The sequence below is a fragment of the Vombatus ursinus genome, unplaced genomic scaffold (genome assembly GCF_900497805.2).
Source record: "Vombatus ursinus unplaced genomic scaffold, bare-nosed wombat genome assembly UNPS02014786.1, whole genome shotgun sequence".
In the NCBI taxonomy this organism is placed as follows: domain Eukaryota; kingdom Metazoa; phylum Chordata; class Mammalia; order Diprotodontia; family Vombatidae; genus Vombatus; species Vombatus ursinus.
Window position 1 is genome coordinate 12,767,319 of NW_020954564.1, and position 25,124 is coordinate 12,792,442.

Here is a 25,124-nt window from a genome sequence, read left to right on the forward strand (position 1 = left end):
CTTCCTAGAACTTTTAAGGAAGGTACCAGAAACACTAAAGCATAGGTGAAATTCTTCTCTCTAGAAATTTAACATAGATGACCCCCTGACATACATATTCACATAAGTGAGCTGACTTGGTTTGTATGTAAATCAACCAGTACCCCACCCATTGCTGGCAACTCACCTGCCAGTTAGAGGTCTCTCCCATTTTCCCTATCACACTATACAGCCCCTAAGACAGGCACACTGTGTAGCATAAAGAAATCATAAGGCATCAGATACAAAAAACTCCAAAGCATGTGTCTTTCTGAATTTCACTTATGTTGCAGAGATGCTGAAGGCAGCTTTTGACTCTTTGAAAACAGTGTTTGAGTATAGTGACATATCTTTCTCACTTTTCTCCCTAGTGGAACTGAAGTGCTCCTCTAGAAAACTTAGTTTGGCCAGAGGATAGTGTACTGTATCTGTATCTTTACATAACCACATTTGAGAGTGCTGACAAGGTATAGGAGGCTTAAAGGGAATATATTACCTGCCTTGAAGTATGTGAAGGACTGTCATGTAGGAAAGGGATTGGGATTGTTCCACTTGGCCCCACAGGGCAGACCTAGGACCAGTGGGTATAAGTTAAAAGGAGGCAGATATCAGCTTGATTTAAGGGAGAACTTTCTGATAATCAGAGCTTTCTAACTATGGAACAATCCACCTCTGAGATCAGTGAACTCTCCATCCCTGGTGGTATTGAAACGGAAGAAGGATTTAAAGATTCTTACTTCCTAAAGTTGGAAAACTAAAGGTTGGAATACATGAAATTTAAGGTCCTTCCCAATTCTGAGGTTTTACATAATGCATTTATTTAGTTTTATTTTGTATACTATGTCTCTTTTCAATAGACTGTTGATTATATATTGATTATATTAAATTAATTTTTAAACTGTATGATAGTGATGAGATATTTATGTCATTCTATACATCAAAAAGCAATGGTAATTATAATAATGTGTTAAGTGCCCCCAGAAAGTTGTGTGCTTAATATAACTGGAATACTAAGCCTAAACTCAAAGAAGTTTCTTTGTAAATCACCTTTGACATTTAGTTTTTCAGTCATTCTATTCAACAAATTTATTAGGTACTTGTAGTGTAGAGAGTACCATGCTGCACACTCAGGGAGGGGAAAAGAATATACAAAAAAAAATAACCACCGTCTTTGTCCTTACTTAACTTGTTGTTTAGCAAAGGTGCTACGATGTGTGCAGAAATAGCTAAGAATATTGCTTCTATGGCACTTTTTTCAGTGGCTGTTCCAAATCACTTGGCTTTGGAGTCAGACAACACAGATTCAAATCCCATCTGACATCTAGTATCTTTGTGACCTTGTAACCTTTGCAGCCTTCCCAGACCTCAGTTTCCTTATCTATAAAATAAAAAGATTGGTCTAGATGACTTCTGAATTCCCTTCCAGCTCTAATTTTATGATCCTCTGACTCGTTCTTTCTTCAAGCCTCTCATGCCATCCCATGCCACCATCCTTCTTACTCAAGGATTTCACTTCATACTTTACTGAGAAAATAGAGGCCAATAACTATGAGGTCCAATCTCAAAATACCTTGATATGCTCCCTTTTGTCCATTTTTGCTCCAGTCTTTTGCCTCACCTATTCAACCCCTCTGTTTATGACACTGATCCCATCCCCTGCCATCTCCTCCAACAATTTTCCCACTTAGTTATCAGTCTACACTCTCTGATCTTCATTTTCTCCATGTTTGTTGGTTCCTTCTCTGATATTTACAAACATGTAATATTGGAATTAATTGTTCTTAAAATGTTTGATAGAATTCACTTGTGAATTCACCTGACTGTGGGTTGGGTTTTTTTGGGGGGGGGGGGTTCACTTATTGCTTATTCAATTTCTTTTTCGGATATCAGGTTATTTAAATTGTCTATTTGTTTTTCTGTTAATCTAGGTATTTACTGTTTTCATAAAGATCCATTATATCTAAGTAATCAGTTTTGTTGGCACATGCAAAATAGTTTCTGATAGTTTTCTTGATTTCATCTTCAATTGTTGCAAATTCTCCTTTTTCATTTTCGATACAATTTAGTTTTCCTTTCTCTTTTAAAAAAAATAAGGCTAGCTATTTAATTACTTTATTAGTTTTTTTTAATAGTCCCTAGTTTTACTTACCATTTTAATGGTTCTTTGGCTTTCTTTAACTTTTGTTAATATCATCTTGATTTTCTAAATGCTTACTTTGTTAAGTGGAGTTTATCTAATTTTTTTTTAAATCACATGCAGATCAATTCCTTGATCTGTTCTTTCTCTCCTTTGTTGATGAACGCATTTAGAGACATAATTTTTTCCCTAATGGTTATTTCTATAATGCTTAACGAATAAAATTGGCTTTACTACCATCATATGTCAGTGTTTCTTCACATTAGCCCAGAGAAGTAAATAGTGCAGGCATTATACTATCATTTTTCAGAAGAGGAAATTGAGGCAGGAGAAATGAATTAACTTGCTTAGTGTCACAGAACTAGTAAATGTCAGAGACAGGATTCGAATTCAGGTCTTCTAACTCAAAGTTCTGTGATCTTTTTATTATGCCTTACAATAAATACATAGACAGTTCTTCATTACACATCTTCAACTCAATAAACATTACTTAGGCACCTACTATGTACAAGGCACTGTGCCTTGTATAAAAAGATGAGAAATGTTCAAGAAACTTAAGTCTGATGAGAAGGGAGATATGAGAGGCAGATAGATAAATAAAATACAAAGCAGAATGTGAAAAGATAAAGGTGAGATCTTACCTAGCAATTTACAAAGAACATATTCTATTTAAAATATAGAGGGGCTGTAATACGTATCAGTGAAGAGAGTACACTGATGAAATCAGGCATTATTAAAGTACTGAAGATATATTTATTAATTTATGATTATTGTTTTTAGAATTAAAAAAGGACTTTAGAGATCATTAAGTCCAACCTTTATATTTTATAGATAGGGAAACAGAAGTTTGGATAAGGAACACAGGAACACAGATTCAGAAGTGTAAGAGAACCTTAGGGGTCACTTAGTCCAACCTTCTCATTTTATAGATGAGGAAGATGAGGACCAGGGAAGTTAAATGACTTTCCCAGGTTCACATTGCCAATAAGTGTCAAAATAGACTCAGGATTTGAACCTGGGGCCTATATATCCAGCAGTATAAATCCATCACTCTTTCTATTCCTCATACCACACGCTCTCTGGGGGAATTAAATTATCTAATGTCACCCATAGCTATTAAGGGTACCAGCTTGGATGTAAATCTAGGCCTCAGAATTACAAATCCAGCATTTTCCCACTATATCATACTGTTACTGTAGGAAGAGACTAAAAGAAATGCAAGAGAGGATATTAGGCTACCATTAGAATCATATTCTACCTCTGAATGACCAAATTAGAAATCCATGTGCTCTCTGATAAGATAATAAGGCTTTGGCTAATAAGATTTCAACACTTTCAAAGATGTTCATAGGACCCAATCAGCAGGCAGCCAGCCACTTGAATTGCTGACTTTTCTGATTATCTCAGTTCCAGGACTGACATTTTAAAGTTCTGAATTTTTATAATAACCAAATAATATTCAATAGCTTTCCCCCATTTTGTCAAATGTTTGAGGCCCAGTCAATCACAGGGCACAAAAATCCAAGTAATCTTGTTCCTATCTGCACAGAACACCTAGTAAAAAAGCTTTAGTACTTCAGATCAATGTTACCTTTTCTTATGCTGATAAAAATGTTGAATGAAAAGGACTCAGTTGTCAGCTGTTGGTTGAGAAGGGGAAAGTCAAGGAAATCAAATGTTCAGGCAATGAAGGCTAGAAACGACCCTGAGCCAGACCTGCTGTGTACTTTCCAACATTATTCTACTTTTCTTTTCCTGAAAGTTACTATAATTAAAAAGTCTGGTAGTATAAATGGAAATGGAAATTATACTGCATTTGGGAGTTGGAGAACCTGGTACTGAGTAGTATCAGATCTATAACTCAATAAATATGTAACCTTAGAAAATCACTTAGCTTTTCTGGCACTCAGTTATTTCAGTTGTAAAGTGAGGGACTTAGATTAGATGACCTCAAAGGTCACTTTTCACCTCTAGCTTTAACATTCTATTTTACAAGATGCTTTCCAGTTCTAACATTGTATAGTGTAAGGCCCTTCCACCTCTAACATATTAGATTCTTTGTTTTAACATTCTATTCACTAAGCTTTCTTAAGCTCTCACATTCTATGTTCTAATGTCCCTCCCTTTCTAACATTTTAAGTCTATGATCTTCTAAAAGACAGAGTAAAAACAATGCTAGAAAATGAGCTAACCACTAGGTGTCACCCCAGGAGAAAGAATACTGAGTGACATATTTCTAAGTACTTAACTTTTTCATCCAATTACCTCTATAAATATCAAATATTTAAACAACAAAATATTAGGCAATTAAAATTATCTATTAAATGAATGTTTCGAAAAGAATGTAATAAATTTTGACAGTTTCCCCCAGCAACAATATTTACAAATGGTGCTAGTTCAACCTGCATTTGTCAAGAAACACTGCAGATTAGAGAAACTGGGTTTTAAAAGGAAACAGCTTAAGAGTTTTTTTCTTTTAATTTTCTTTTTCTTTAGTTGAAATACCCTCAAGCTGTAGTGAGTTGTGGGCCTCATGGAAATCATTCTTGTAGAAAGCAGAAAAAGATATCAAGCCTACAACATGGCATAATAAGATTTCAATAGCATTTTATGGCTTACAAAGAGCTTTCTTGACAACAATCCTATGTACAAATATTATTAATCAAATTTTACAGATGAGAAAAGAGAGATTTAAAGTCATAAAGTATCCTACCCATGATCACACACCTACTAAGACTCAAAGTTCACTCCAAAAAGCACTGGATTTGGAGTGAGGACATCTGAATTTCAGGCCTAGTTCTTCAACTGATTAAAATGTGTGGCTTTGGGCAGATTTTTTCATCACCTCAGTCTTAGTTCTCTAATGTGTAAAATGGTTAGATCACTCACTACTTTCCCTATCAACCTCACAGAATGGTTGTAAGGCTCTAATGAGCCTTCAAAGCATTTTGAAAACACAAAGTGATTTATAAACATCAGTTATTATTGTCATCATTGTTACTGTTAACTGTGAAATTAAACCTCCCAAATTATGAATTATAAGAAATTATAAAGGTTGTTTTCCTATTATAAGAATTTCTGTTGATTGTAAACTCCTTAAAGGAAGAGACTATTTTGTTTTTGTCTTTGTGACTTCAGCACTGAAAAAAATGCCTTGTACATAGAAGGTACTTAATAAATGCATGTTGAATTGAATAAGCCCTAAAAGACTCTTAGAATGGGAACTCTTAGACTAGGGGATTCAGAGATCATGAATTTCCTCTAGAACCTCTGAGTCAAAAAAAGTGACTTTCTGCACCCAAATGTAAGAATTTACATTTATGAAATTTTATCTTTTTAGACTTGTTTCATTACCTTAGCCTGTTGAGATGTTTTTGCTCCCAAATCTGTGAACCAACATATTAGCTATCTATTCCAAGGTTATCATTCACAGATTTGATGGGTCTGTTATCTATGTTCTCAGTCCAGTCACTGATAACAATTTAGAACAGGACAGACTCAAGGAACAAGTCCTAGCATTGCAACTCTTTCGGCTGACACTGAGCTATGATTAAATATTCTTTGGATCTGGTGGCTCAATTAGCTCTTAATTCTCCTAATTGTCTAAACCTGCCAACTTCTATCTTCTCTACAATTATATCACGAGAGTGTTTGTCAAATAACTGGCTGAAATCCAGGTCTACTATATTTACAGTATTCCCTCAACTACTTATCTAGTATTCTTTCAAGAATAGAAATGGGTTTTGTCTGGTCTGACTTGTTCTTAATGAACCCATGTTAGTTCCTAAGGATCACTACAGATAGTAGTTAACTTTAGAGAAGAAAACAAACTACTGAATATAAATTTATTTATATGTATAATACATGAAAGCTACGCATGCCAAAACACTAGGGACAGTCTTTCAAGTGTGAAGAATCCCACAATTTTAGTCTTTAAGCATCACAGAAGCTGATTTATGTTCCTGGATCCCAGAAAAGTAGGTGAAAGTACTATATCATAGGACATTCCATTTTCAAAGATTATTTTGAAATCATTTAACTAAGTAAAATTATATCAACGTCTAGCATGTTATAGTTTCTATTCTGACACAGAATTATAGATTCAGAGCTAGAAAGGACATTGGAAGTCATCTAGTCCAACCTGCTACTCAAAGCACTTTAACGACAGTGGAATCCAGCAATACCTTTGCTGTTATTTAGCTGCAGCTTGACTTTCACCTATGACAGGAAGTTCATTATCTCTAAAGGCAGCTTATTTAATTGTAAGAAAATTATTATTTTATTTTCACTTAGATATCTGGTTTTCATTTGGACACTCTCCTCTTAAAACCTCCCAGTACAATTTACCTCTGGACTGCCTTGTGACATGCAGGTGACTGGTGTGATGCCAAACAGACTACAGGATATAATAGGTGATACCAAGCTAGACAATCTTTAAAAACGTGCCTGGCCATGTGTTTATCCCCTGCACCCTGCTAAGATACAGAGGAGCTCATACCCAGACTGGTAGTTACCTGGAAATGATTTTTTTTTTTGGCCACAGAAAATTATTAAAGATCTACTATAGTGTGGAGGCATTTTAACCCATTTTGTTAGGACCTATAACAATGAAATCACGAATCTTTAGAAGTATTCTTAAGCTGTGTTTTATATCCTTAAAACTACATAAGCATCACCAAATTTCAGTGACAGAAAACCCTTAGGACTCTTTTCCCCTAAAATGGTCACCTCCTCCTAATTTGTGTTCCATGTCAGGGCTACAGTCTTAATGAGGAGACGATACAAAGAGCAAGTGGTGATCAATGAGGCGCAAGGATTTCTTCTGCACTACCCTTGTTCCCGCAATCTCAATGGATCAGCTTAGCAAAGATAGGTGGTATTGTGAAATGAATTTCTCCTTATTGAAAGTTTCCAGGCAGAAGCTAGATGACCTTTTTAAAATCAATCAATTAAATCAGTAAGTGCTTACTATGTACGAAGCACAGTGGTATGGCAGGGCATACACAGACAGAAACGAAGCTGTCTTTGCCTTCCAGGGGCTTACACTCTCAGCCCATCAAGATAGACAACATGTTCATATCCAAACATGTACAAGTGTATATATGTGTATGTACATGTGTCATACATGTATATGTATATATGTACACATAAAATACATATAAAGTAATTTGCAGGAGAGGTGCTAATAGCTAGAAGGCTGGGGAATGGCTTTGTATGGAAGGTTCCATGAGTTTGAAGGAAACTAGAGATTGTAAGGGGCTGAGTTGAGGACAGAAGACATTGAAAGCATAAAGGGACAGCCTGTGCCAAGGTACAGAAAGAAGAGATGGTCAGTTTGACTGAACCAAAGGCTGCTCAAATGGAAGTAATATATAATAAAGCTAGAAGGGTACGGTTGATGCTAGGTTATGAAGGCAGCTAGGTGGTGCAGTGACTAGAGTGCTTGGCTTGGAGTCAGGAAGACCTGAGTTCAAATCTAGCTTCAGATTCTTACTAGCTGTGTGATTTTGGGCAAGTCACTTAACCTCTGCTGCCTCAATTTGTTCAATTGTAAAATGAGGATAATAACAGTACTTACCTTATATGGTTATTGTGAGGAGCAAATGGGAAATAGAGAAATCTGTATATGATCCTAGAAGTATTAGGGAGGAATTTATTGAGCAAGGAAGTGACATCCTCAGACCTGAGCTTTAGGAATATCAATTAAGCGGCTACATGAGGATCAAGAGAAGGGAGAGAGTTGAAGCAGGAAGGTCAATTAAATGGCTGTTGAAATCATCCAGGTAAAAGGTGCATTACTGCATCAGTAATGACAAAAAAGCAGATGAGAAAGAGGTTGGGGAGGCTGAACTGACAATATTTGGCAGCTGACTGGACATGCAGAGCGAGGGAGAAAAAGAAATTGAAAGGAGGATCCTGAGGTTGGGAGCCTAGATGACTGGAAGAATCATGGTGCCCTCAACAAAAACATGGACATTTAGAAGGGGAGTAGGGTGTTGGGGAATGAAAATGGGTTTTGCTTTGAACATGCTGAATTGGAGATAACTAAGGGTGAATGAAGTAAAAATGTCCATTAAGCTATTGGTGATGTAGGACCAATGATCAGGAGAGAGGCTGGGGCTATATAGGAAAAATCTGGAAATCATCTTCACAGAGATGATAATTAAACTTATGAGACCTGATGAAGGCACTAAGAAAGTAGGAATATAAAGGGCTCAGAACAGGACCATGTTGTATACCTACAATTAGGGGGTGAAATATGGATGATGAACCAACAAAGGACACTGAGAAGTGATGAAAAGGTGTGGGAGGACAGATAAAAACCCACAGGAAAGTGTATCTATAAGTAAAGGGTGCTCAAGAGTGTCAAATACTGCAGTGGTCAACAACGATGACAATTGAGAAAAGGTTATCAGATTTGGCGATTACATAATCATTCTAACCTTGAAAAGAGGATTTCACTTGAGTGATAGAGTTGGAAGTCAGACTGCAAAGCTTTGTGAAGCAAGTGACAGAAGTGAGTGGGATACTGCATTGTAAAGTGGATTTCCCATTACTGAAGCTGTTCAGGCAGAAACTGGATATCCTTTTCTGGAGGATATACAGAAGATATTTATGCTTCACATACAGATTGGATTCGATGACACGTAAGATACCATCTCACTTTATACTTTTTGCTATAATATCTTATGTTCTAAGTTCATTTCAATGCCAACATCCTATGGTTCAATAATCTCTGTTTGAAAGCCCTTTCCAGGTCTAACCTTCTGTGTGAGTTCTCTTCCATATCCATCATTGTCATCATCATCATCATCATCATCATCATCATTGAATTTATATGGCATTTTAAGGTTTGCAAAATACTTTAAAGATATTATCTCACTCGATCCTCACAACAACCACTTTAGGTGGCTGCTATTATTACCTCATTTTATGGATGAGTAAACTGAGGATGAGAGTTATTAAGTGACTTTCCTAAGGTTCCACAGCTAGTAAGAGTGGAAGGCAGAATTTGAAGTCAGGTCTTTCTGATTCAAAGTCCAGTGCTCTATCTGCTCTGTCACCTATATTTATTCCCTTACAATTTAAGATTGAATGAGCTTATGATTACAGTTGAGGACATTTATGCTGGGATATTTGTTTCAAAAAGATGGGTTAGTTTTATTTAGGAGAGCTCATGATATCGACAGGCATCATGGTATATGAGTGAAGCACGGTATAGTAGAGTCAGAAATCCAGGCTCACTTACAAGTTATATGGACAAATAATTTGCTCTTCTATAACCTTTAGTTTCTGAATCTGCAAAACGGAGATCCTAAAATTTGCAATTGCCTAGCTCACTAAGTTGTTGTTATGAAAAGTGCTTTATAAATGATAAAGTGTTATATAAATGTGATCTATAATTATTAATACAAAGAGGGTAAAGCCAGAAAGTGTCTCTTTCAGCTCATTTATTCTCTCTAGGAGGAGATTTTGGGAAATTTTAGGAGTATTCAAGAAACTGTCCTCCCTCCCTACTCTCTACTCCCAAAAGTTTAGACCTCTCACCCGCAGCTCTGTCTTTAAAACTGAAGGTGACATGATTTGCAGATGAACAATTAAATTATTTGTCTCTTCCTGCCCCTTCTAGCCATTAAAAAATACCTCAGTCTTAACTAGTTAATCTCTTACACCCATCAGAGCTGCACACACGCTGCTACTCCAAGAGTTGCCTGGCAACAGGCAGGAGGCGTGTCAGAGAGCAAGAAAGGCCCAAATAAATGAACGGAAGTCTGGGCAACCGCTTGACATGGATAAAGGAGTTTTTTTTTTTTTACCCCACATTGGGCTGCCAGGAGGGTTTTAGATTTGTCATTTGTATGGAGAAGAAAGAAGTTGGCTCTACTTATATTTTCCTGGGTTCCACACCTGATGTTCCTCTGAGTAACCCATAAATAGACAATGCACACTCATTATTTGGAAATGCCCTCCCCTCTACCAGACTGAAGAAACACACAAGTTTCTCGATAGGATGGCAATTGTTTGTTTTGGCCAATACATATTCATACAATGTCTACATTTGTAAATTCATAGAACTTATTGACTGTTAGAGAAGAAAAGATTTCAGAACACAGATTAATAAAATACAAGGCAAGAATGGATTTTAGGACATGCCACATAAGAACACAAAATGGTGGAATTGGTAGGCACACTTGAACACAGAATTATTGAGCTTGAAGCCACATTGAAATAAAAAGAGAAGTCTTTGGCCTTTAGGTTCCTTGTTTATAAATGGAGGGCACTGGACTAAATATATATCAAAGAACTAACATCAATAGTGCCCTTGTCTCTAAATGATTCCCAGATAGAAACTACCAAGACATTGGATTGGAGATATGATTGCAAATGTCTAGGAAGTAAAGCAATGATAGGTGGAGATAAAATTGAAACCTGACTCCTCTATAAAAGTGGAAACCGGAGGGCAACCTTGGGTCTTTCAGTCTTGGTTTACTGGATCTCTTATTTGCCCACGATAGGCGTCCCTAAGATTTTAAATGCTGTGTTGCTGTGATGATGAGATTTTATGAAAATACTTCATAAACCCCAATGGCTGACTTAAGCCTCTGCCAGGCAAGGTCAGGCCTGCTCATTAGTTGTGAATCCATATGCACCAGGGTAAACACTTCATCCCTAATAACACAAAAGGGCCACTAGAATGGTTCCTGAATTATCTGTTTGACTGGTAGTTGTCTACATCCTAACCACCAGGTGGAACAAGCAATGCAGCCTCCATGGTTTCTCTTTCACTTAGATGCACATAAATGGTTCCATTTATGGGACAATAAGAAGTGTCCTAGGCCAGCTCTGATCAGCATCTATCACTCTACCATGTCAGTTTTTATCACTGCTGTCCTGATTTCTAGGCCTCCCACAACATGACTCCAACTTAACTTCCTAACATTATCTCATTTTATTCAACTTTACAGGCACTAGCCTCCTGCCCATCTTAACAAAAGAGTTTCCTCAGTTCACTGTCTTTTCTCATCTTCAGACCTTTACTCACACCATCCCCTATACTTGAAATCCTCCATTTCTCATTCCTCAGTGTTAAAATCCCGCCTATCTTTTAAGGCCTAGACTCGATGACGTGCTCCAAGAAGCCTTTGCTGGTGATTTAAATATTATCTTGCATTGCAGTGATTTGTGCACAGGCTTGTATCAGGTTCCTCCCACCAAAATGATTTTGCAGTTATGTCATTATAACAAAACCCTGTTGTAATGACGTTACTCGTAATGTCGTTAAATCAAATGCCTATGTTGTCTATCAAAAAAATGATAACTTTTTGATCATGGAATTTAAGACCCTCCAAAATATTATTATAACATTTCTAGCGTCATCCTATACTACTTTCCTCATATCTTCTATCAATCTAAGCTGGATTGCTCTCTATTCCTATTCTCATCTTGTCTTTAATCTCACTACTCTGCATGTTTGAAATCAGCACTTTTCTTTCCTCATCATTGCCCCTTTCCCCGAACTTCATTGATTGATACATTTCACTTCTTTTAAAGCCCACCTTAGCTGCCACATCTTTCACAAAGCCTGCTAGTCCCACAATGAAAGTGATCTACCTGTGCTCAAATTTCCCAGAACACTTGGACCAGAATTCTTTTACAATTCTCTTACTCTCCTTTGTATCATAGTTATGTGTGTTCTTGCCCTTTCCCCTTATTAAAATATAAACACATTGAGAGTAGGGCCTATGTTCTATCTTTTTAATTCTAGCACTTAACATAGTGCTTTGTACATAATAAGTGCTTAACTGATGTTAGTTGAATTCATTTCTAAAAATTCCTTTTTGTGGAACTAATTGTCTTCTAAAATGTTTCAATCAAAATAATATTTTCTCAGAAATCAGTTAAGGAAGTAAGATGGGCAATAGTTGATTTATATATTTTTCCCCAAACTAGATTATAATTTCTTCAATGGGAGAATTTGGCTTAGTGTATGTAGTTTGGTACTAGTTTTATCTCTTTGTATCTTCTTTAGTTCCTAACATAATGTGCTACACAAATAAGGAAGGAGTTTAGTAAATAAACATGGTGGAATTGAAATTATTTAAGAAACAATCAATTTATACTTTATACATGTATCTTAAACAGGCAATGGGAATGGATAATAACTCAGGCACAGAACTGAATAGGATAAAGAGGCCAGTCTGAATTGTATTTGGGAAAATGCAGTGTGCTTTCCACGATCTCAAATGGCTTGATGCCACAAAAGCCCTTCTCTTAAACAATAACATTCTCCCATTGATGCTATATGGCTATGAATACTGGAACACCACAGTCTGGGAAGAATTAACATTACAAATGATGCAAAGGGAAATAGACAGATGACCAATGACAACTTGCAGTGAAACATGGAATAAAAGAGTGGGTCATAGAAGGGCAAAAAAAGATAGTGGAGCTCTACTTGATCCCAGAAGATACTAAAAGAATGAGAGGAAGTTCTCCAATGGATTGGAGGTATCTAAGATGGAGTATTTATAGAAAAACATCAAGAAAAAGGTTACAGGAGAGTTGCAGTCTGAACAAGAGGAAGGAGTCCCAACACCAGAGAAATCATACATCCATCAAAGAACCAAAGTATGTGACAGAAAGCTCTTACTCCTTAGCTCAGAAAATAGTATCCTTAATTTCTATCTTTATTAAAGGGTCAGGGGGATTCTGGGAATTTCCCATGACCCCTATCACAAGTGAGTCTTTTAATCATGACTGAATGTGATAATATAGACTATGTCAAGAGGCTACTTACAGGTTCAATCTTCAATGCATTCCTGTAACTTCCAAAAAAAGCAGCCTGTGCCTTTAGAAAGGCTCTGGCAACACCATCCCCAGTTGTGGTGGAGACCTTCTTTAGCCTGTTCTTCAATGAAGAAACCTGTCAGTAAAGAAAAAGGAGGTATAAGTCAGTTGGTCAAAGCCTCGATCAAAAACCCTGGGTGACTGACAATTTCTTAGTGATATTCTGAAAGATCAAAGGTATCATTGAAGAGGTAGATTCTACACAATTCATAGGATTGTAGAAAGTCTTAGCATATAGCTAAGACCTTAGCACATAGAATGTTGGAGCTAGAAGAAACTGAAGTCAGTCAACAAGCACTTATTAAGTGCTTACTATGTGTCAGACATTGTGCTAAATGCTGGGGATACAAAAGAAAGGCAAAAAAAACAGCTCCTGCCCTCAAGGAGCTTATATTCTTATTGGGTCATCTGATCTGACTCCTTCATTAAACAGTTGAAGCAAGGGAGGCCCACAGAACTTAAATGAATTAAGGTCACTTGTGCATTAAGTAGCAGACCTTGAGATACTTCCATAAAGACTATTCTGTCTTAGGAGAGCCATGCTGAAATGAGATTTCAGGTCCCTATCTATTGGTTCCTCTCATATTGCCCTCAAATATGCTTAAGTTTCTCCAGTCTTAAAAAAAAAACCTCAATTTTCTTCCCCCAAAGTCACTAGACTTTACTACCCCCACAAACTATTGTCCTGTATCTTTCCTCTCTTGCTCAGCTAAACTCTTTGAAAAAACTGTCTACACTCAATGCCTCCACTTCCCTCCTCTTACTCACTCTTCAACCCTCTTCCATCTGGTTTCCAAGCTCATCACCCAATTGAAATGACTCTTTCCAAAGTTACCAATGCTCTCTTAACTGCCAAATATGATGGTTTTTTCTCAGGCCTTATCTTTTTTGATCTCTCCACTGCATTGGATACTGTTGACCGCACAGTTGAGGAGAGGATGCTTCCTGTCTACTTTCTCTTCCTCTCTGGGTTTTTGTGCCATTACTATCTTCTGGTTCTTCTGTTACCTGTCTGAACATCTTCAGTTTCCCTTGCTGGCCTATTATTCATATTATATCCCCTCATTGTAGGTGTTCCCCGAGGACCTGTTCTAGGCCTTCTCTTCTCTTTTTTGGTAAGCTCATCATCTTGAATTAAACTACCTTGCATTTATTCTCTAATACTTAACTCAGATATGCTCTTATACATACTTCTTGTCTCCCACATAAAAATATAAGTTCTTTTAAGTTTGTGATTGTTTAATTTTTATTCTGGTATTACTTGTACCTAGTAGGCATCTAATAAATTTTTGTTGATTTATTAATGGGCCTACTACATGGCTAAATTCTGTCACAGCTTTACCTGTTTCATCTATAGTAATAACAAGAGCACCTATTTCTATAATGCTGTATAGTTTTCTGGTATTATCCTCACATTCCTTTTTTTTTTTTTTTTTTTGCTTTTGGGTGAGGAAATTGGGATTAAGTGACTTGCCTAGGGTCACACAGCTAGTTAAGTGTCAAGTGTCTGAGGCCAGATTTGAACTCAGGTCCTCCTGACTCCAAGGTTGAAGCTCTATGCACTGTACCACCTAGCTCCTTAGAGGGTAAGTAGTACAGCAGTCATTATTCCAATTTGAGGTAGAAAAAGGGACCTAAGCACATAGACAAAGAAAGGCTTTACCTTAAAGATCATTTAGTTCCACTTACTCATTTCATTGATGAGGAAACTGAGACTCGAGATTTTTAAGTCTAAAAATCTAATATTCTACCTCTAAATCTAGGATGCCATGTAATGCTACATGGATAGAGATCAAGTTTCAACTAAGACTGTGTTGGTAAATGCTGAATGGAATGTCTTGTCGATCTTGCCAATATGATTAACCTAGGCAAACAGAAGTTGACAACAGCAAAGAAGACAGGAAGAGTCCTAGGAATAAGATGTGGAATCTGGCTTGAATGGAAGGAGATCATGCTACTATTTGTGATACTTCTAGAGAAAATGGCAACCATACCATGTGGTTTTATTGGTAGAGGCTCTGAACTGAAGATGGGCTTCACATAGACAGACATCCAGGTTGAATAAGAAAAATATCCTTCTTACATGCAAGGCATGCTGGATCACTGATTTAGAGCTATAAGACAACTTAGTTAGAAGACCACCTAGTTGGACTCCCTGATTTTGTTTTTTATTATTTCCATTTTTAATTTAAACCCTTAATTTCCCACCAGAATGAAAAATTATCAAGAACTCTAATTTTCTTACTAGGAATACTTTGAATATCTTTTTAAAAATTAAAAGTGAATCTTTTTTCATTTATGGTTAGGCAGGTTGGCAGGAATATGATACTCTGAGCCCTACAGCAATGTATTAGTGACCAGTGAAGCACAATCATTAAACAACAAAACGGATTTTATCTCTAAGCCTAGATTAGATGTCATGAAATGAAATAAAGGAGCTACTAAAATCTGAAGGAAAAGTTGAAGAACCTGAAGTTACTTAGAGCAAACTCCTGAAATTATATATAAAAATGAAATAAATGTAAAAACCATTGCTAATACTGCAAATCGTTTAAAAAAGGAGATAGGTCTACTTAAACTGGAATTCCAAAAAGCTCTTTTCGAGTTTGACAGCATGAATCCAACTAGCAGACCAACTATACAAAAAAAGTAACTTTTAAAAGCTGGTTTATCTGCTACAATCATGATGAATGAACACATTCTTTCACAGTATGTGACACAAAGTATAAAAGCATTACACCAGTTTATGTGGCAGCTGGTACTGTGGTAACGTGGCATTCTTCCAGCCTTCCCTTCCCCTTTCCCCCAAGACCATGCCATCCCAGAACTCATCCTGGATAGTCAAGTAGTGAGAAGATCTTCCACCAGTAGGGATTCCCTTCCCTTCTCACTCCTTCCCTCAGTCTGGGACATCCAGAATCTACCTGGGCTGCTTGACTGCTCATAGTCTGGATGAAATGAGAATCCCCATCCTTCCAATAAGATAGAAGATCAGCAGGTTTTTCTACCTGACCTGCAGCCACATATTCAGGTCCTTCTAGTCTTATTATCTGCCTTGCTCTAACACTTTCCAGATTCCCCCCAACAGTATCACATAGTGTACTTACATAAACCTAGTGATCCTCTGGGTCTTGTTATTTGCCTCACAATAGCACCCATGGGACTTCCAAGCTTTTATATCCACCCTGTAGCTGAATTTTCTTTTATGTGTTGTCTCCTTTAGAATATGAGCACCTTGAAATAAGGGAATGTCTTGCTTTTTTCTATCCATATCCTCAACATTTAGATCTATGGCAGGTGCATAGTGACCATTTATTTAACACTTTTTTATGCATTAATTCATTCATGTTTAGAACCACAGAAATAAAGGAATGTGGATAATACCAAACATGACCATACAAGAAATGACTAGATCTACTGAAGCTCTATAGAAAGGCAGTAGAGGATTACATAAATATCTAGTTGGTTCTCACAATGGAAAACTTGCACATCAAACTGCCCAAATGTAAACAAAAAAAGAAACACATGGTATGGAATCAAAAAAACAAAATCATATCAGAAATTGTAGAGTCATTTAATCAGCAATTGGAAATAAAGTCAAAAGATTAGAGATATGAGTCAAAACAATGCAAAGAACAAAATAAATAATTGAACATCAATCAAAAACTTTACTACAGAAGATTTAGAACTAAGTAAAAAAAAAAATCAGAAACCAGGGAGAAACCCGAAAGGAAGATGTGCAGTTCTAACCCTCTTTTTGGTTAGAAGAAGTGAATTGGATCAAAAGTGAAACATCATTATAATGAAATAAAAAATGATTATATCAAGTGAGGTGACAAACTCTACTTTCTTTATAAAAATGGCAAGTGGCATGCCTAAGTAAATGCTTCACTGTGGTACATGAATTATTAGGAAAGCAATTTACTAGCTTCCTCTCTAATATAAGCTCAATTCCATTTTCCTTAACCAAAGACATTATGTATTTATTATGAAAGATGAGAATAATATTGATTCTTTCAAATATAGGCCAATTATGTATTTGCTAGAACCCTGGACTTGGGAGTCTAGGAGGCCTGAGTTAAAATCCTGCCTTAGACACTTATTAGCTGTGTGACCACAGACAAGTCATTTAACCTTTCTCAGACTCAGTTTTTTTTGTCTATAAAATGGAGGTAATAAGAGTACCTACTTCCCAGGGTTATATAAAAATCAAATGAGATAATATGTTAAAGGTTTTGCAAAACTTAGAGCATCATATGTAATTTTATTCTTTTTATCCTTCTTATATAATGCTTTCACAGTCTGTATTGCTAAAAAAAAAACAACCAAAAAAAAAAACAAAAAAAAAAAACCCCAATAACCCACAAACACAAATTAAAACTACATATTGGTAAAGGAGATAAAAATGGTATTTCAAAAAGACCCAAAGGAATTCATTATGGATTTGGTGATTACTGAACAAGTCACTCAAAAAAATCTGTAACATTTATGCTACCTTTATTGATTAGTACAAAACCTTTGATTCAGTTTCACACTCATGTTTAGTCATGCACTGCAAATATATAAAATAGATCCAAGCCTAGTGAGAATACTAGGATATCTGATGTCCACATGGAAAACTGTTGTCTATTTAAAGCATGCCACTACACAGTAAAGTAAAAAACAATTAATATAAAATGTGGCCTTTTTTGGGGACATAGTTTAAGCCTGCTGTGGTTCTGCATAGCCTTAAACCCACTATCATCACTCCTGAATAGAACTGAGCAAAGCCTTCAAGTCAAAGAGGAAGTTGTACCAAAATAGAATTTCAATCACTTGATATAAATGGATAACATCAAGGTATATGGCTCCACTCACTGAAAAACACACTAAATAGTAACTTCATCTGGTGGAAACTTTCTCCAAAGATATAAAAATATCATTTGGATTCAATAATTATAAAACTCTTCATGTGTGCCAAATAAGAATAAAGACTGAATACTTTGGGCTTGAATACGGATTGAAATCAAATTAATGGATCAAAGTAATACAAATACCTGGATTTTTCCAAGAATGGTGCACTGAGAATTACGCTATCAAGGAGAAAGCTGTGGCTATATATGTTAAGAGTTTGACTAGTATCTTGAAGTCACAGTTTAGTAGGAAGAACACATTTAGAGCAATTAACACCTACATAATACCACTCAACATATACTTTTGGAAAGGTAAATTGGATGACAGTAGATCTAGAAGGTATCCAAACAAAAACCTGTACAATGTTAATGAAACAGAGGGCTCAATATCCCAAGGCTGTTAGAGAAAAAAAAAGAGCATATGACAAACAAGTTAAATACCTACAGAAATACATTTGGAACACAGACTCCCCACTTTCCAAAATAATAGCAAAGGTTAACAACAGGTATATGCCATTAGATTTTTTGAAAGTAACCACAAACGGTTTGTTTCTGGATAGAGCCTTGGAAACAGCTAAGATCCAAGAATGAAACTCGAAGGTGTTTCATGGGTGACATCCAAATGAACTGTGCCAACAATAAGTTGACAAAAAAGTGTAGAACAAATGAGTGTATCTTGCAGCCATAGAAACAGGAGGCTTTTTAAAAACAAGTCATAATCAGGTTGTTGCCACTAGAACTTACAGAAAGGTTATCCTTAAGGTACCAAGACTTATTGGTTGTATAGATTATACAAAGAAGTGATAGAAATCATGCAACATATCACTGCAAGCTACAAAAATTTAGCATCTACTGGATACCAAGAAATACATGACTAGGTGGCTACCATTCTATACCTGAAGCTTATTATCCTTTGTAAAGCAACAAATAACAAATCTCTGTATTACAAAAAGGAATAAAGGTAGAGAGGGAATACACATTTATTTAAGCACCTACAATGTGCCAGGCACTATGCAAAGCACTTTACAAATCTTATCTCATTTGATCCTCACAACAACCCTAAGAGATGGGTACTTTTATTAACCCAATTTTACAGTTGAGGACTCAGTTTACAGTTGAGGAAACTGAAGCCCACAGAGGTTAAATGATTTGCCCAGGGTCACACAGTTAGTATTTGAAGCCAGATTTGAGCTTAGGTTTTTCTGACTCTAGGCCTGGTGCTATATCCACTGTACCACCCAGATGGACATGTGATTTTATTGGTATAAGAAACTCCCTGGTGAAGAAATAGTCTCTACCAGTTTAGGTTAAATGCAAATCCCAAAATATCCTTAAAAATTCAGCAAATAAACTATACTGGGACCAAAACACTACTTCAGAAAGAATTGTTGTCCATTATCATTTGGCTATAACATAAATTTAAGAATAATATTTACTTATTATATATATATTTATTATATATTTTATATATTTTTATATTTTTATTATATATTATATACTTTAAATATTATATAAAAATCAAATGATATAATATGTTAAAGGTTTTGGAATGATAAATTGGATGAATTGTTTGGAAGGTATCCAAACAAAAACCTGTACAATGTTAATGAAACAGAGGGCTCAATATCCCAAGGCTGTTAGAGAAAAAAAAAGAGCATATGACAAACAAGTTAAATACCTACAGAAATACATTTGGAACACAGACTCCCCACTTCCCAAAATAATAGCAAAGGTTAACAACAGGTATATTTAAAAATTTAAGAATAATATTTTTACTAAATCTTGCTACACTCAATACTCATAAACTTGAAACAATGAAAGAAAGGTTTTCAAAATATAAAAACACAGCAGAAGAAATGAAAACAGTGTAGGAATAGGACAAGGTACAAGTCATCTCTGCTACTGGAGCTGTCTTAAGGATGCTTTCAATTAATCTTCAGAAGATGAGCTTATGCCTCAATACTCTTATTCAATTACAAAAAGCAGTTATTTTATCAATCTGTGCAATAGTCTTCAGAACACTAAGTATACAAGAACAATAGCAGGATAGTCCTTGTACCATTTCTATCTGAACCTTATAAAAAAATTACAATAACAGTGATGATAACATAATGATAACAACAACATGTTAGATAACAATGATAAAAATACAGATACTAAGCAGAAGAAATTCAAACCAATTCAGGTCAACGCATATATCATCCCCATCATCCTGTTGCTACTGGAACTTTTCAGAAGTGTCTGCAGCTCAAGTCAAGACAAGAAACACTTAAAAAGTGCCTATTATGTACTAGGCGTTGTTGTAAGTACCGAGAAAGGTAAAAGACAGTCCCTGCTCTCAAAGAGCACATGATCTAATGGGGGAGACAAAATGTAAACAGCTATGTACGAATAATATACATTCAGGATAAACTGGATATACAGGATAATCAATACAGGGAAGGTACTAGCATTATGGGGGATTGGTAAAGGCTTCCTGGGGAAAGTGAGATTTTAGCTGAGACTTGAAGGAAGTCAGGGAAGCCAGGAAGCAGAGATGAGGAGGGAGAGCATTCCACGTATGGGGGACAGCCAGAGAAAATATAGGACATCAGGATGTGGAGTATCTTGTGTGAGGAAGAGCAAGGAGGCCAGTGTCACTGGATCATAGACTATGTCAGTGGAATAAGGTGTTAGAAGACTGGAAATGTAGGAGGAAAAAAGCTGAAGAAGGGCTTTAAAAGCCAGAGATTTTTATATTTGATCCTGGAAGTAATAGGGAGCCACTGGAATTTAATTTATATGGGGTTATATGATCAGAGCTGTGTTACAGGAAGATCAGTTTGACAGCTGAATGGACTGAATATATGAGGCGAGGGGGGCCAATCATTAAGTTATTGCAATTGTCCAATTGTCAGGTAATAAGAGCTTGCAACAGGGTGGTACAATGTCAGAGGAGAGAAGGAGCCATTTATGAGAGATGTCACGAAGGTGGAGTTGACAGGATGTGGCAACAGATTGGATATGAGACTGCATATGGGTAAGAGAGAGTGAGAAGTAGAGTAAGATACCTTTGTTGTGAGCCTAAGGTGACTGGGAGGATGGAGCTGTCCTCTACAGTAACAGGAAAGTTAGGAAGAAGGGACAGTTTGGGAGGGGGGTGGAATATAATGGGGAAGGTAAATAAGTTGCTTTTGGACATGAATTTAAGATTTCTACGGGACATCCAGTTCGAGATGTACAACAGGCAGGTGAGCTCATATTTTCTAGTTGCAAAAAGCAGTCATTTTATCCACTTTGGTAATAATCTATAGAACATTAGTTATTAAAGAATAATAATAGGGGAGTGACTTGTCCTCAGATTACTTCTATATAAATTCTCAAAAAAAGATTAATATTAATGATTATAATAGAAGTAATAGAATTGATAGATGTTTTCAGAGCACATGATAAAAAGGTTAAAAACCTACAGAAATACTTTTGGAACAAGCAGGCATCACTTCAATGAGCAAAAAGTAAAGAATGATAATGTCTATGTCATTGGATTTGTCAATGTAACTGAAAGTAATTTCTTTTTGGATAGTATCTATGAACAGTTAAGATCCAAGAACGAATCCAAGGGCCTTCCATGCTGTGACATTTATATTAATTTAACTAACAACATATCAACAAAGAAGCCCTGAACAAATGCCTGAATCATGCAGATTTGTTTACAGAACTAGGTGGGTTTATGAAGGCAATTCAGGACCAGGTCACAGCCACTGGAAATTACAGATAGGTTATCCTCAGGGAGCCTGGATTTATTTATCAATACAGATTATGCAAGGAATTGGTAGAGATTGTGCAAAACATCACTGCATGCTGCAAAATCTTAGAAGACCTGGGTTTATATTCTGCCTCAGTTTCTTCATCTCTAAAACAAAGGGGTTGGACTTGAAGACTTCTCTGATGCCTTCCAGCTCTAAAGCTATGACTTGTGACTTAGCAAGACATAACCTAGAATTATATATTATCAGAAACTCCATATCATTCATAAATTAACAAGTACTAAATCCCCATACTATAAATGCAGTCCTCAAAATACACTTGATAATTCAAAAATAAAGTGTACCAGAACTGCAACATTATTAAAGGCAAAACTGTTGCCCACAATCACCCAAGTATACTATAGATTCAGAAAAATTTAAAAACAACATTTTAAATAGGTATAACCAAAGTTGATACTCATAGTCAACAAGCTATGGTGAATGAAAAAAGAATACAGACACCTAACGAAGCTGAAAATTAGGTGGGGGTAGGAGGAGGTACATATCATCCCCACTGTCCTGTCTGTTACTGGAGCTGTCTGAGAGATAAATTTAAAACTTAATATTTTTTTTTTTTTGGTGAGTCAATCAGGGTTAAGTGACTTGCCCAGGGTCACACAGCTAGTGAGTGTTATATGTCTGAGACCGGATTTGAACTCAGGTCCTCCTGACTCCAAGCCTAGAGCTCTATCTACTGCGCCACCTAGCTGCCCCAGAACCTAATACTTTTTATTCAGGTTTCTAGTTGGCCCTATGCATAAAGCCTTGGGCTTGGAGTCAGGAAGGCCTGAATTCAAATTTGGCCTCAGACACTTAATAGCTGTGTGACCCTGTTTGCCTTAGTTTCCTCAACTGTAAAATAGGGAGAATAACAGTACCTGCCTTGCAGGGTTCTTGTGAGGATCAAAGGAGATAATATTTGTAAAGTGTTTAGTACAGTACCTGGCACATAGTAGGCCCTATATACTTATTCCCTTCCTCCTTCCCCTTTGTATATCCAATTGCAAAAGGCAATTATTTTATCCACTTGTACAATAATCTGCAGAACATTAATTATAAAAGAATACTAACAGAATAGTAATGTCCCAGAACTATATGAAAAGAGATGAGCTAAATATTATTAACATTTATATAGTACCCTAAGGTGGGCAAAGCACTGTACAAATTTAATTTGTACCTCATGACAATCCTGTTGTGTAGGAATTGCAGGTATCATTTCCTAGTTTAAAGGTAAAGAACCTGGCGCTCAGAGAACTAAAATGACTTGCCCACAGTCACAAAGTACCGGAGGGGAGATCTAAAACCCAAGTTTTTCTCGACACTAAAGCAATAACTCTTTCCATTATACTATATTGTTTCATCCACTCTTTTGTTTCAAACAGAAATATCTTTTATAAATATCTCTTATAGGATCCATTTAGCCTTTGCTTGGCTATCTGGCGATGGGGATAGTTTTATTTGTTAAAAAGTTTATTGAAGACTAAATATGCCTTTTGATACCTAAAATAGTAGACATATATGTTATTGTTATATATATATACACACACACACATATATATATATGTGTATATATATACATGTATATTGTTATGTTATAATGTCAACATATATGTTGAAATACCATCTACTCCATGTTTTGTCTTTGGTTCTAAGAAGAACAAAGATTAAAATCTTTTCCCTATGACAGTCCTTTAAATACTTCATGATAACAAATCCTCTTATGTCTTCTTTAAAAAAAATTCTATTTATTTATTTATTTATTTTTTTGGCTAGGCAATGGGGTTAAGTGACTTGCCCAGGGTCACACAACTAGTAAGTGTCAAGTTTCTGAGGTCATATTTGAACTCAGGTCCTTCTGATTCCAGAGCTGGTGCTTTTTCCACTGTGCCATCTAGCTGCCCCCCCCCCTTAGGTCTTCTTTAGGCAAAATGCCTTTGTTTCAATCAATCCTCCCATAGTATGATCTTTGCTATCTCCCTCCCAACCCTACTTAGCCACTTCTGGACATAATCTAGTTCACCAATGCATTTTCTTAAGACAGAGGCCCCAAAATGGGCAAGAAACCCCAAATTTTGTCTGATTTGGGCACAGTGTTTGGAGTACCTCTTCTAGTCTGGACACAATTCTGTTAACGTAGCTTAGGAGTACATTAACTTACTCCATTGTCTTGGTACATTGTTGATTCATGCTGAGTCTGCAGTCCATTAAGACCCCAGATTTCCCCCTCCCTACTAGAACTACTGTCTAGCTACATCTTACCCATGAAGATTTTTTTTAAAAAGCCAACTGTAGAATTTGTGGTATAATAGAAAGATTATCCTCTAGGTATTTAGGTAGGTTGCCTCTAAGAAAGCAGACATAGGCTGCTGGAGTAGTTGTACATTTATCCTTATTAAATTCCATCTTATTAGATTCAGCCCATTTTTCTACCTTGTCAAAATCTTTTTGGACCCTGATTCCATCATCTGACATGCCAACTATTCTTTCCAGTTTCATCTTGTATTCTTCAGGAGACTCAGCCTCTCAGGTCCATCTAGGCCAGAAATTATGTGTATTTTGATAATTATGATAATTATTACCCTTTAACTTATGTTCCTATCTCATGCCTCCCACCCCCTAACACACACGAATAAGGTTTTTTTTTTCTGTCTTTTCCTTTTAGCCACTATAACTCTGAAATTTCTGAAGTGAGATGACATCTGCATACTATTGTTAGTGACAGCATTTTCTTCAAAAGAGTGAGGGAATCAAAATTTTAAAATAAACCTTTCCCATATTAATGTTTAACTTGCTTTGCTGAGCTCCCAAGGGCTCTAGTCCAATCATTAACAAACGGGCCTGTCGGCAGCAATTTTGGGGGGTTGGAAATACTAGTTTATAAGGTGCTCCCTCTTTTAAATAGATGTTACAGAAGGGGAGCTTAGGGGAGGTCTAGTTAAACATTTGAATGGCAGTAAGTGCACAGATATGACAGGCTGGGTGTTAACAATGGCTCACAAGTCAGGAGATCTGAATCCAAGGCCTTGAATGTTAGGTATCACTACCATCATTATAATTCTTATTATCTAAAAGGCATATCTAGTAACTGCGGACTTGGTTGGGATTGATTTTCTGGGATTGGTGTTCAGAGGGATACTGGTCATTCATCTGGTGATCATTTATTAAGTTCCTACTGTGTACATACACAGTGTTAGATGATAGAGGAAATCTAAGAAGATTCAGTCCCTATCTTTAAGAAGGGCATCTAGGATAACATTCCTTTGTATTTCTCTTACCCACTTATATTTTAGTTCATATTATACTTCTTTGCTTATATGTCTACTTCCCTCACTAGATTGTGTTCTCTGGAGGTAATGACTGGATCCTGAATTGCTATTATAAACCCTTCTATTTCTCAAACAACAACAACAACAACAACAACAACAACAACAACAACAACAACAA

The 25,124-nt window shown here is 36.3% G+C and overlaps 1 protein-coding gene across 4 annotated transcripts in view; it reads right to left on the reverse strand.

Moving 5' to 3' along the window:
• The window catches only part of LOC114047020 (DENN domain-containing protein 1A-like), a 702,955-nt gene that overhangs the window by 187,147 nt on the left and 490,684 nt on the right, over window positions 1–25,124 (reverse strand). For all 4 annotated transcript variants that reach the window (XM_027867670.1, XM_027867668.1, XM_027867669.1 and 1 more), the window contains one exon: window positions 12,954–13,079. In XM_027867670.1, coding sequence (XP_027723471.1) covers window positions 12,954–13,079 — 126 coding nt within the window. The remainder of the gene's footprint in view (window positions 1–12,953; window positions 13,080–25,124) is intronic.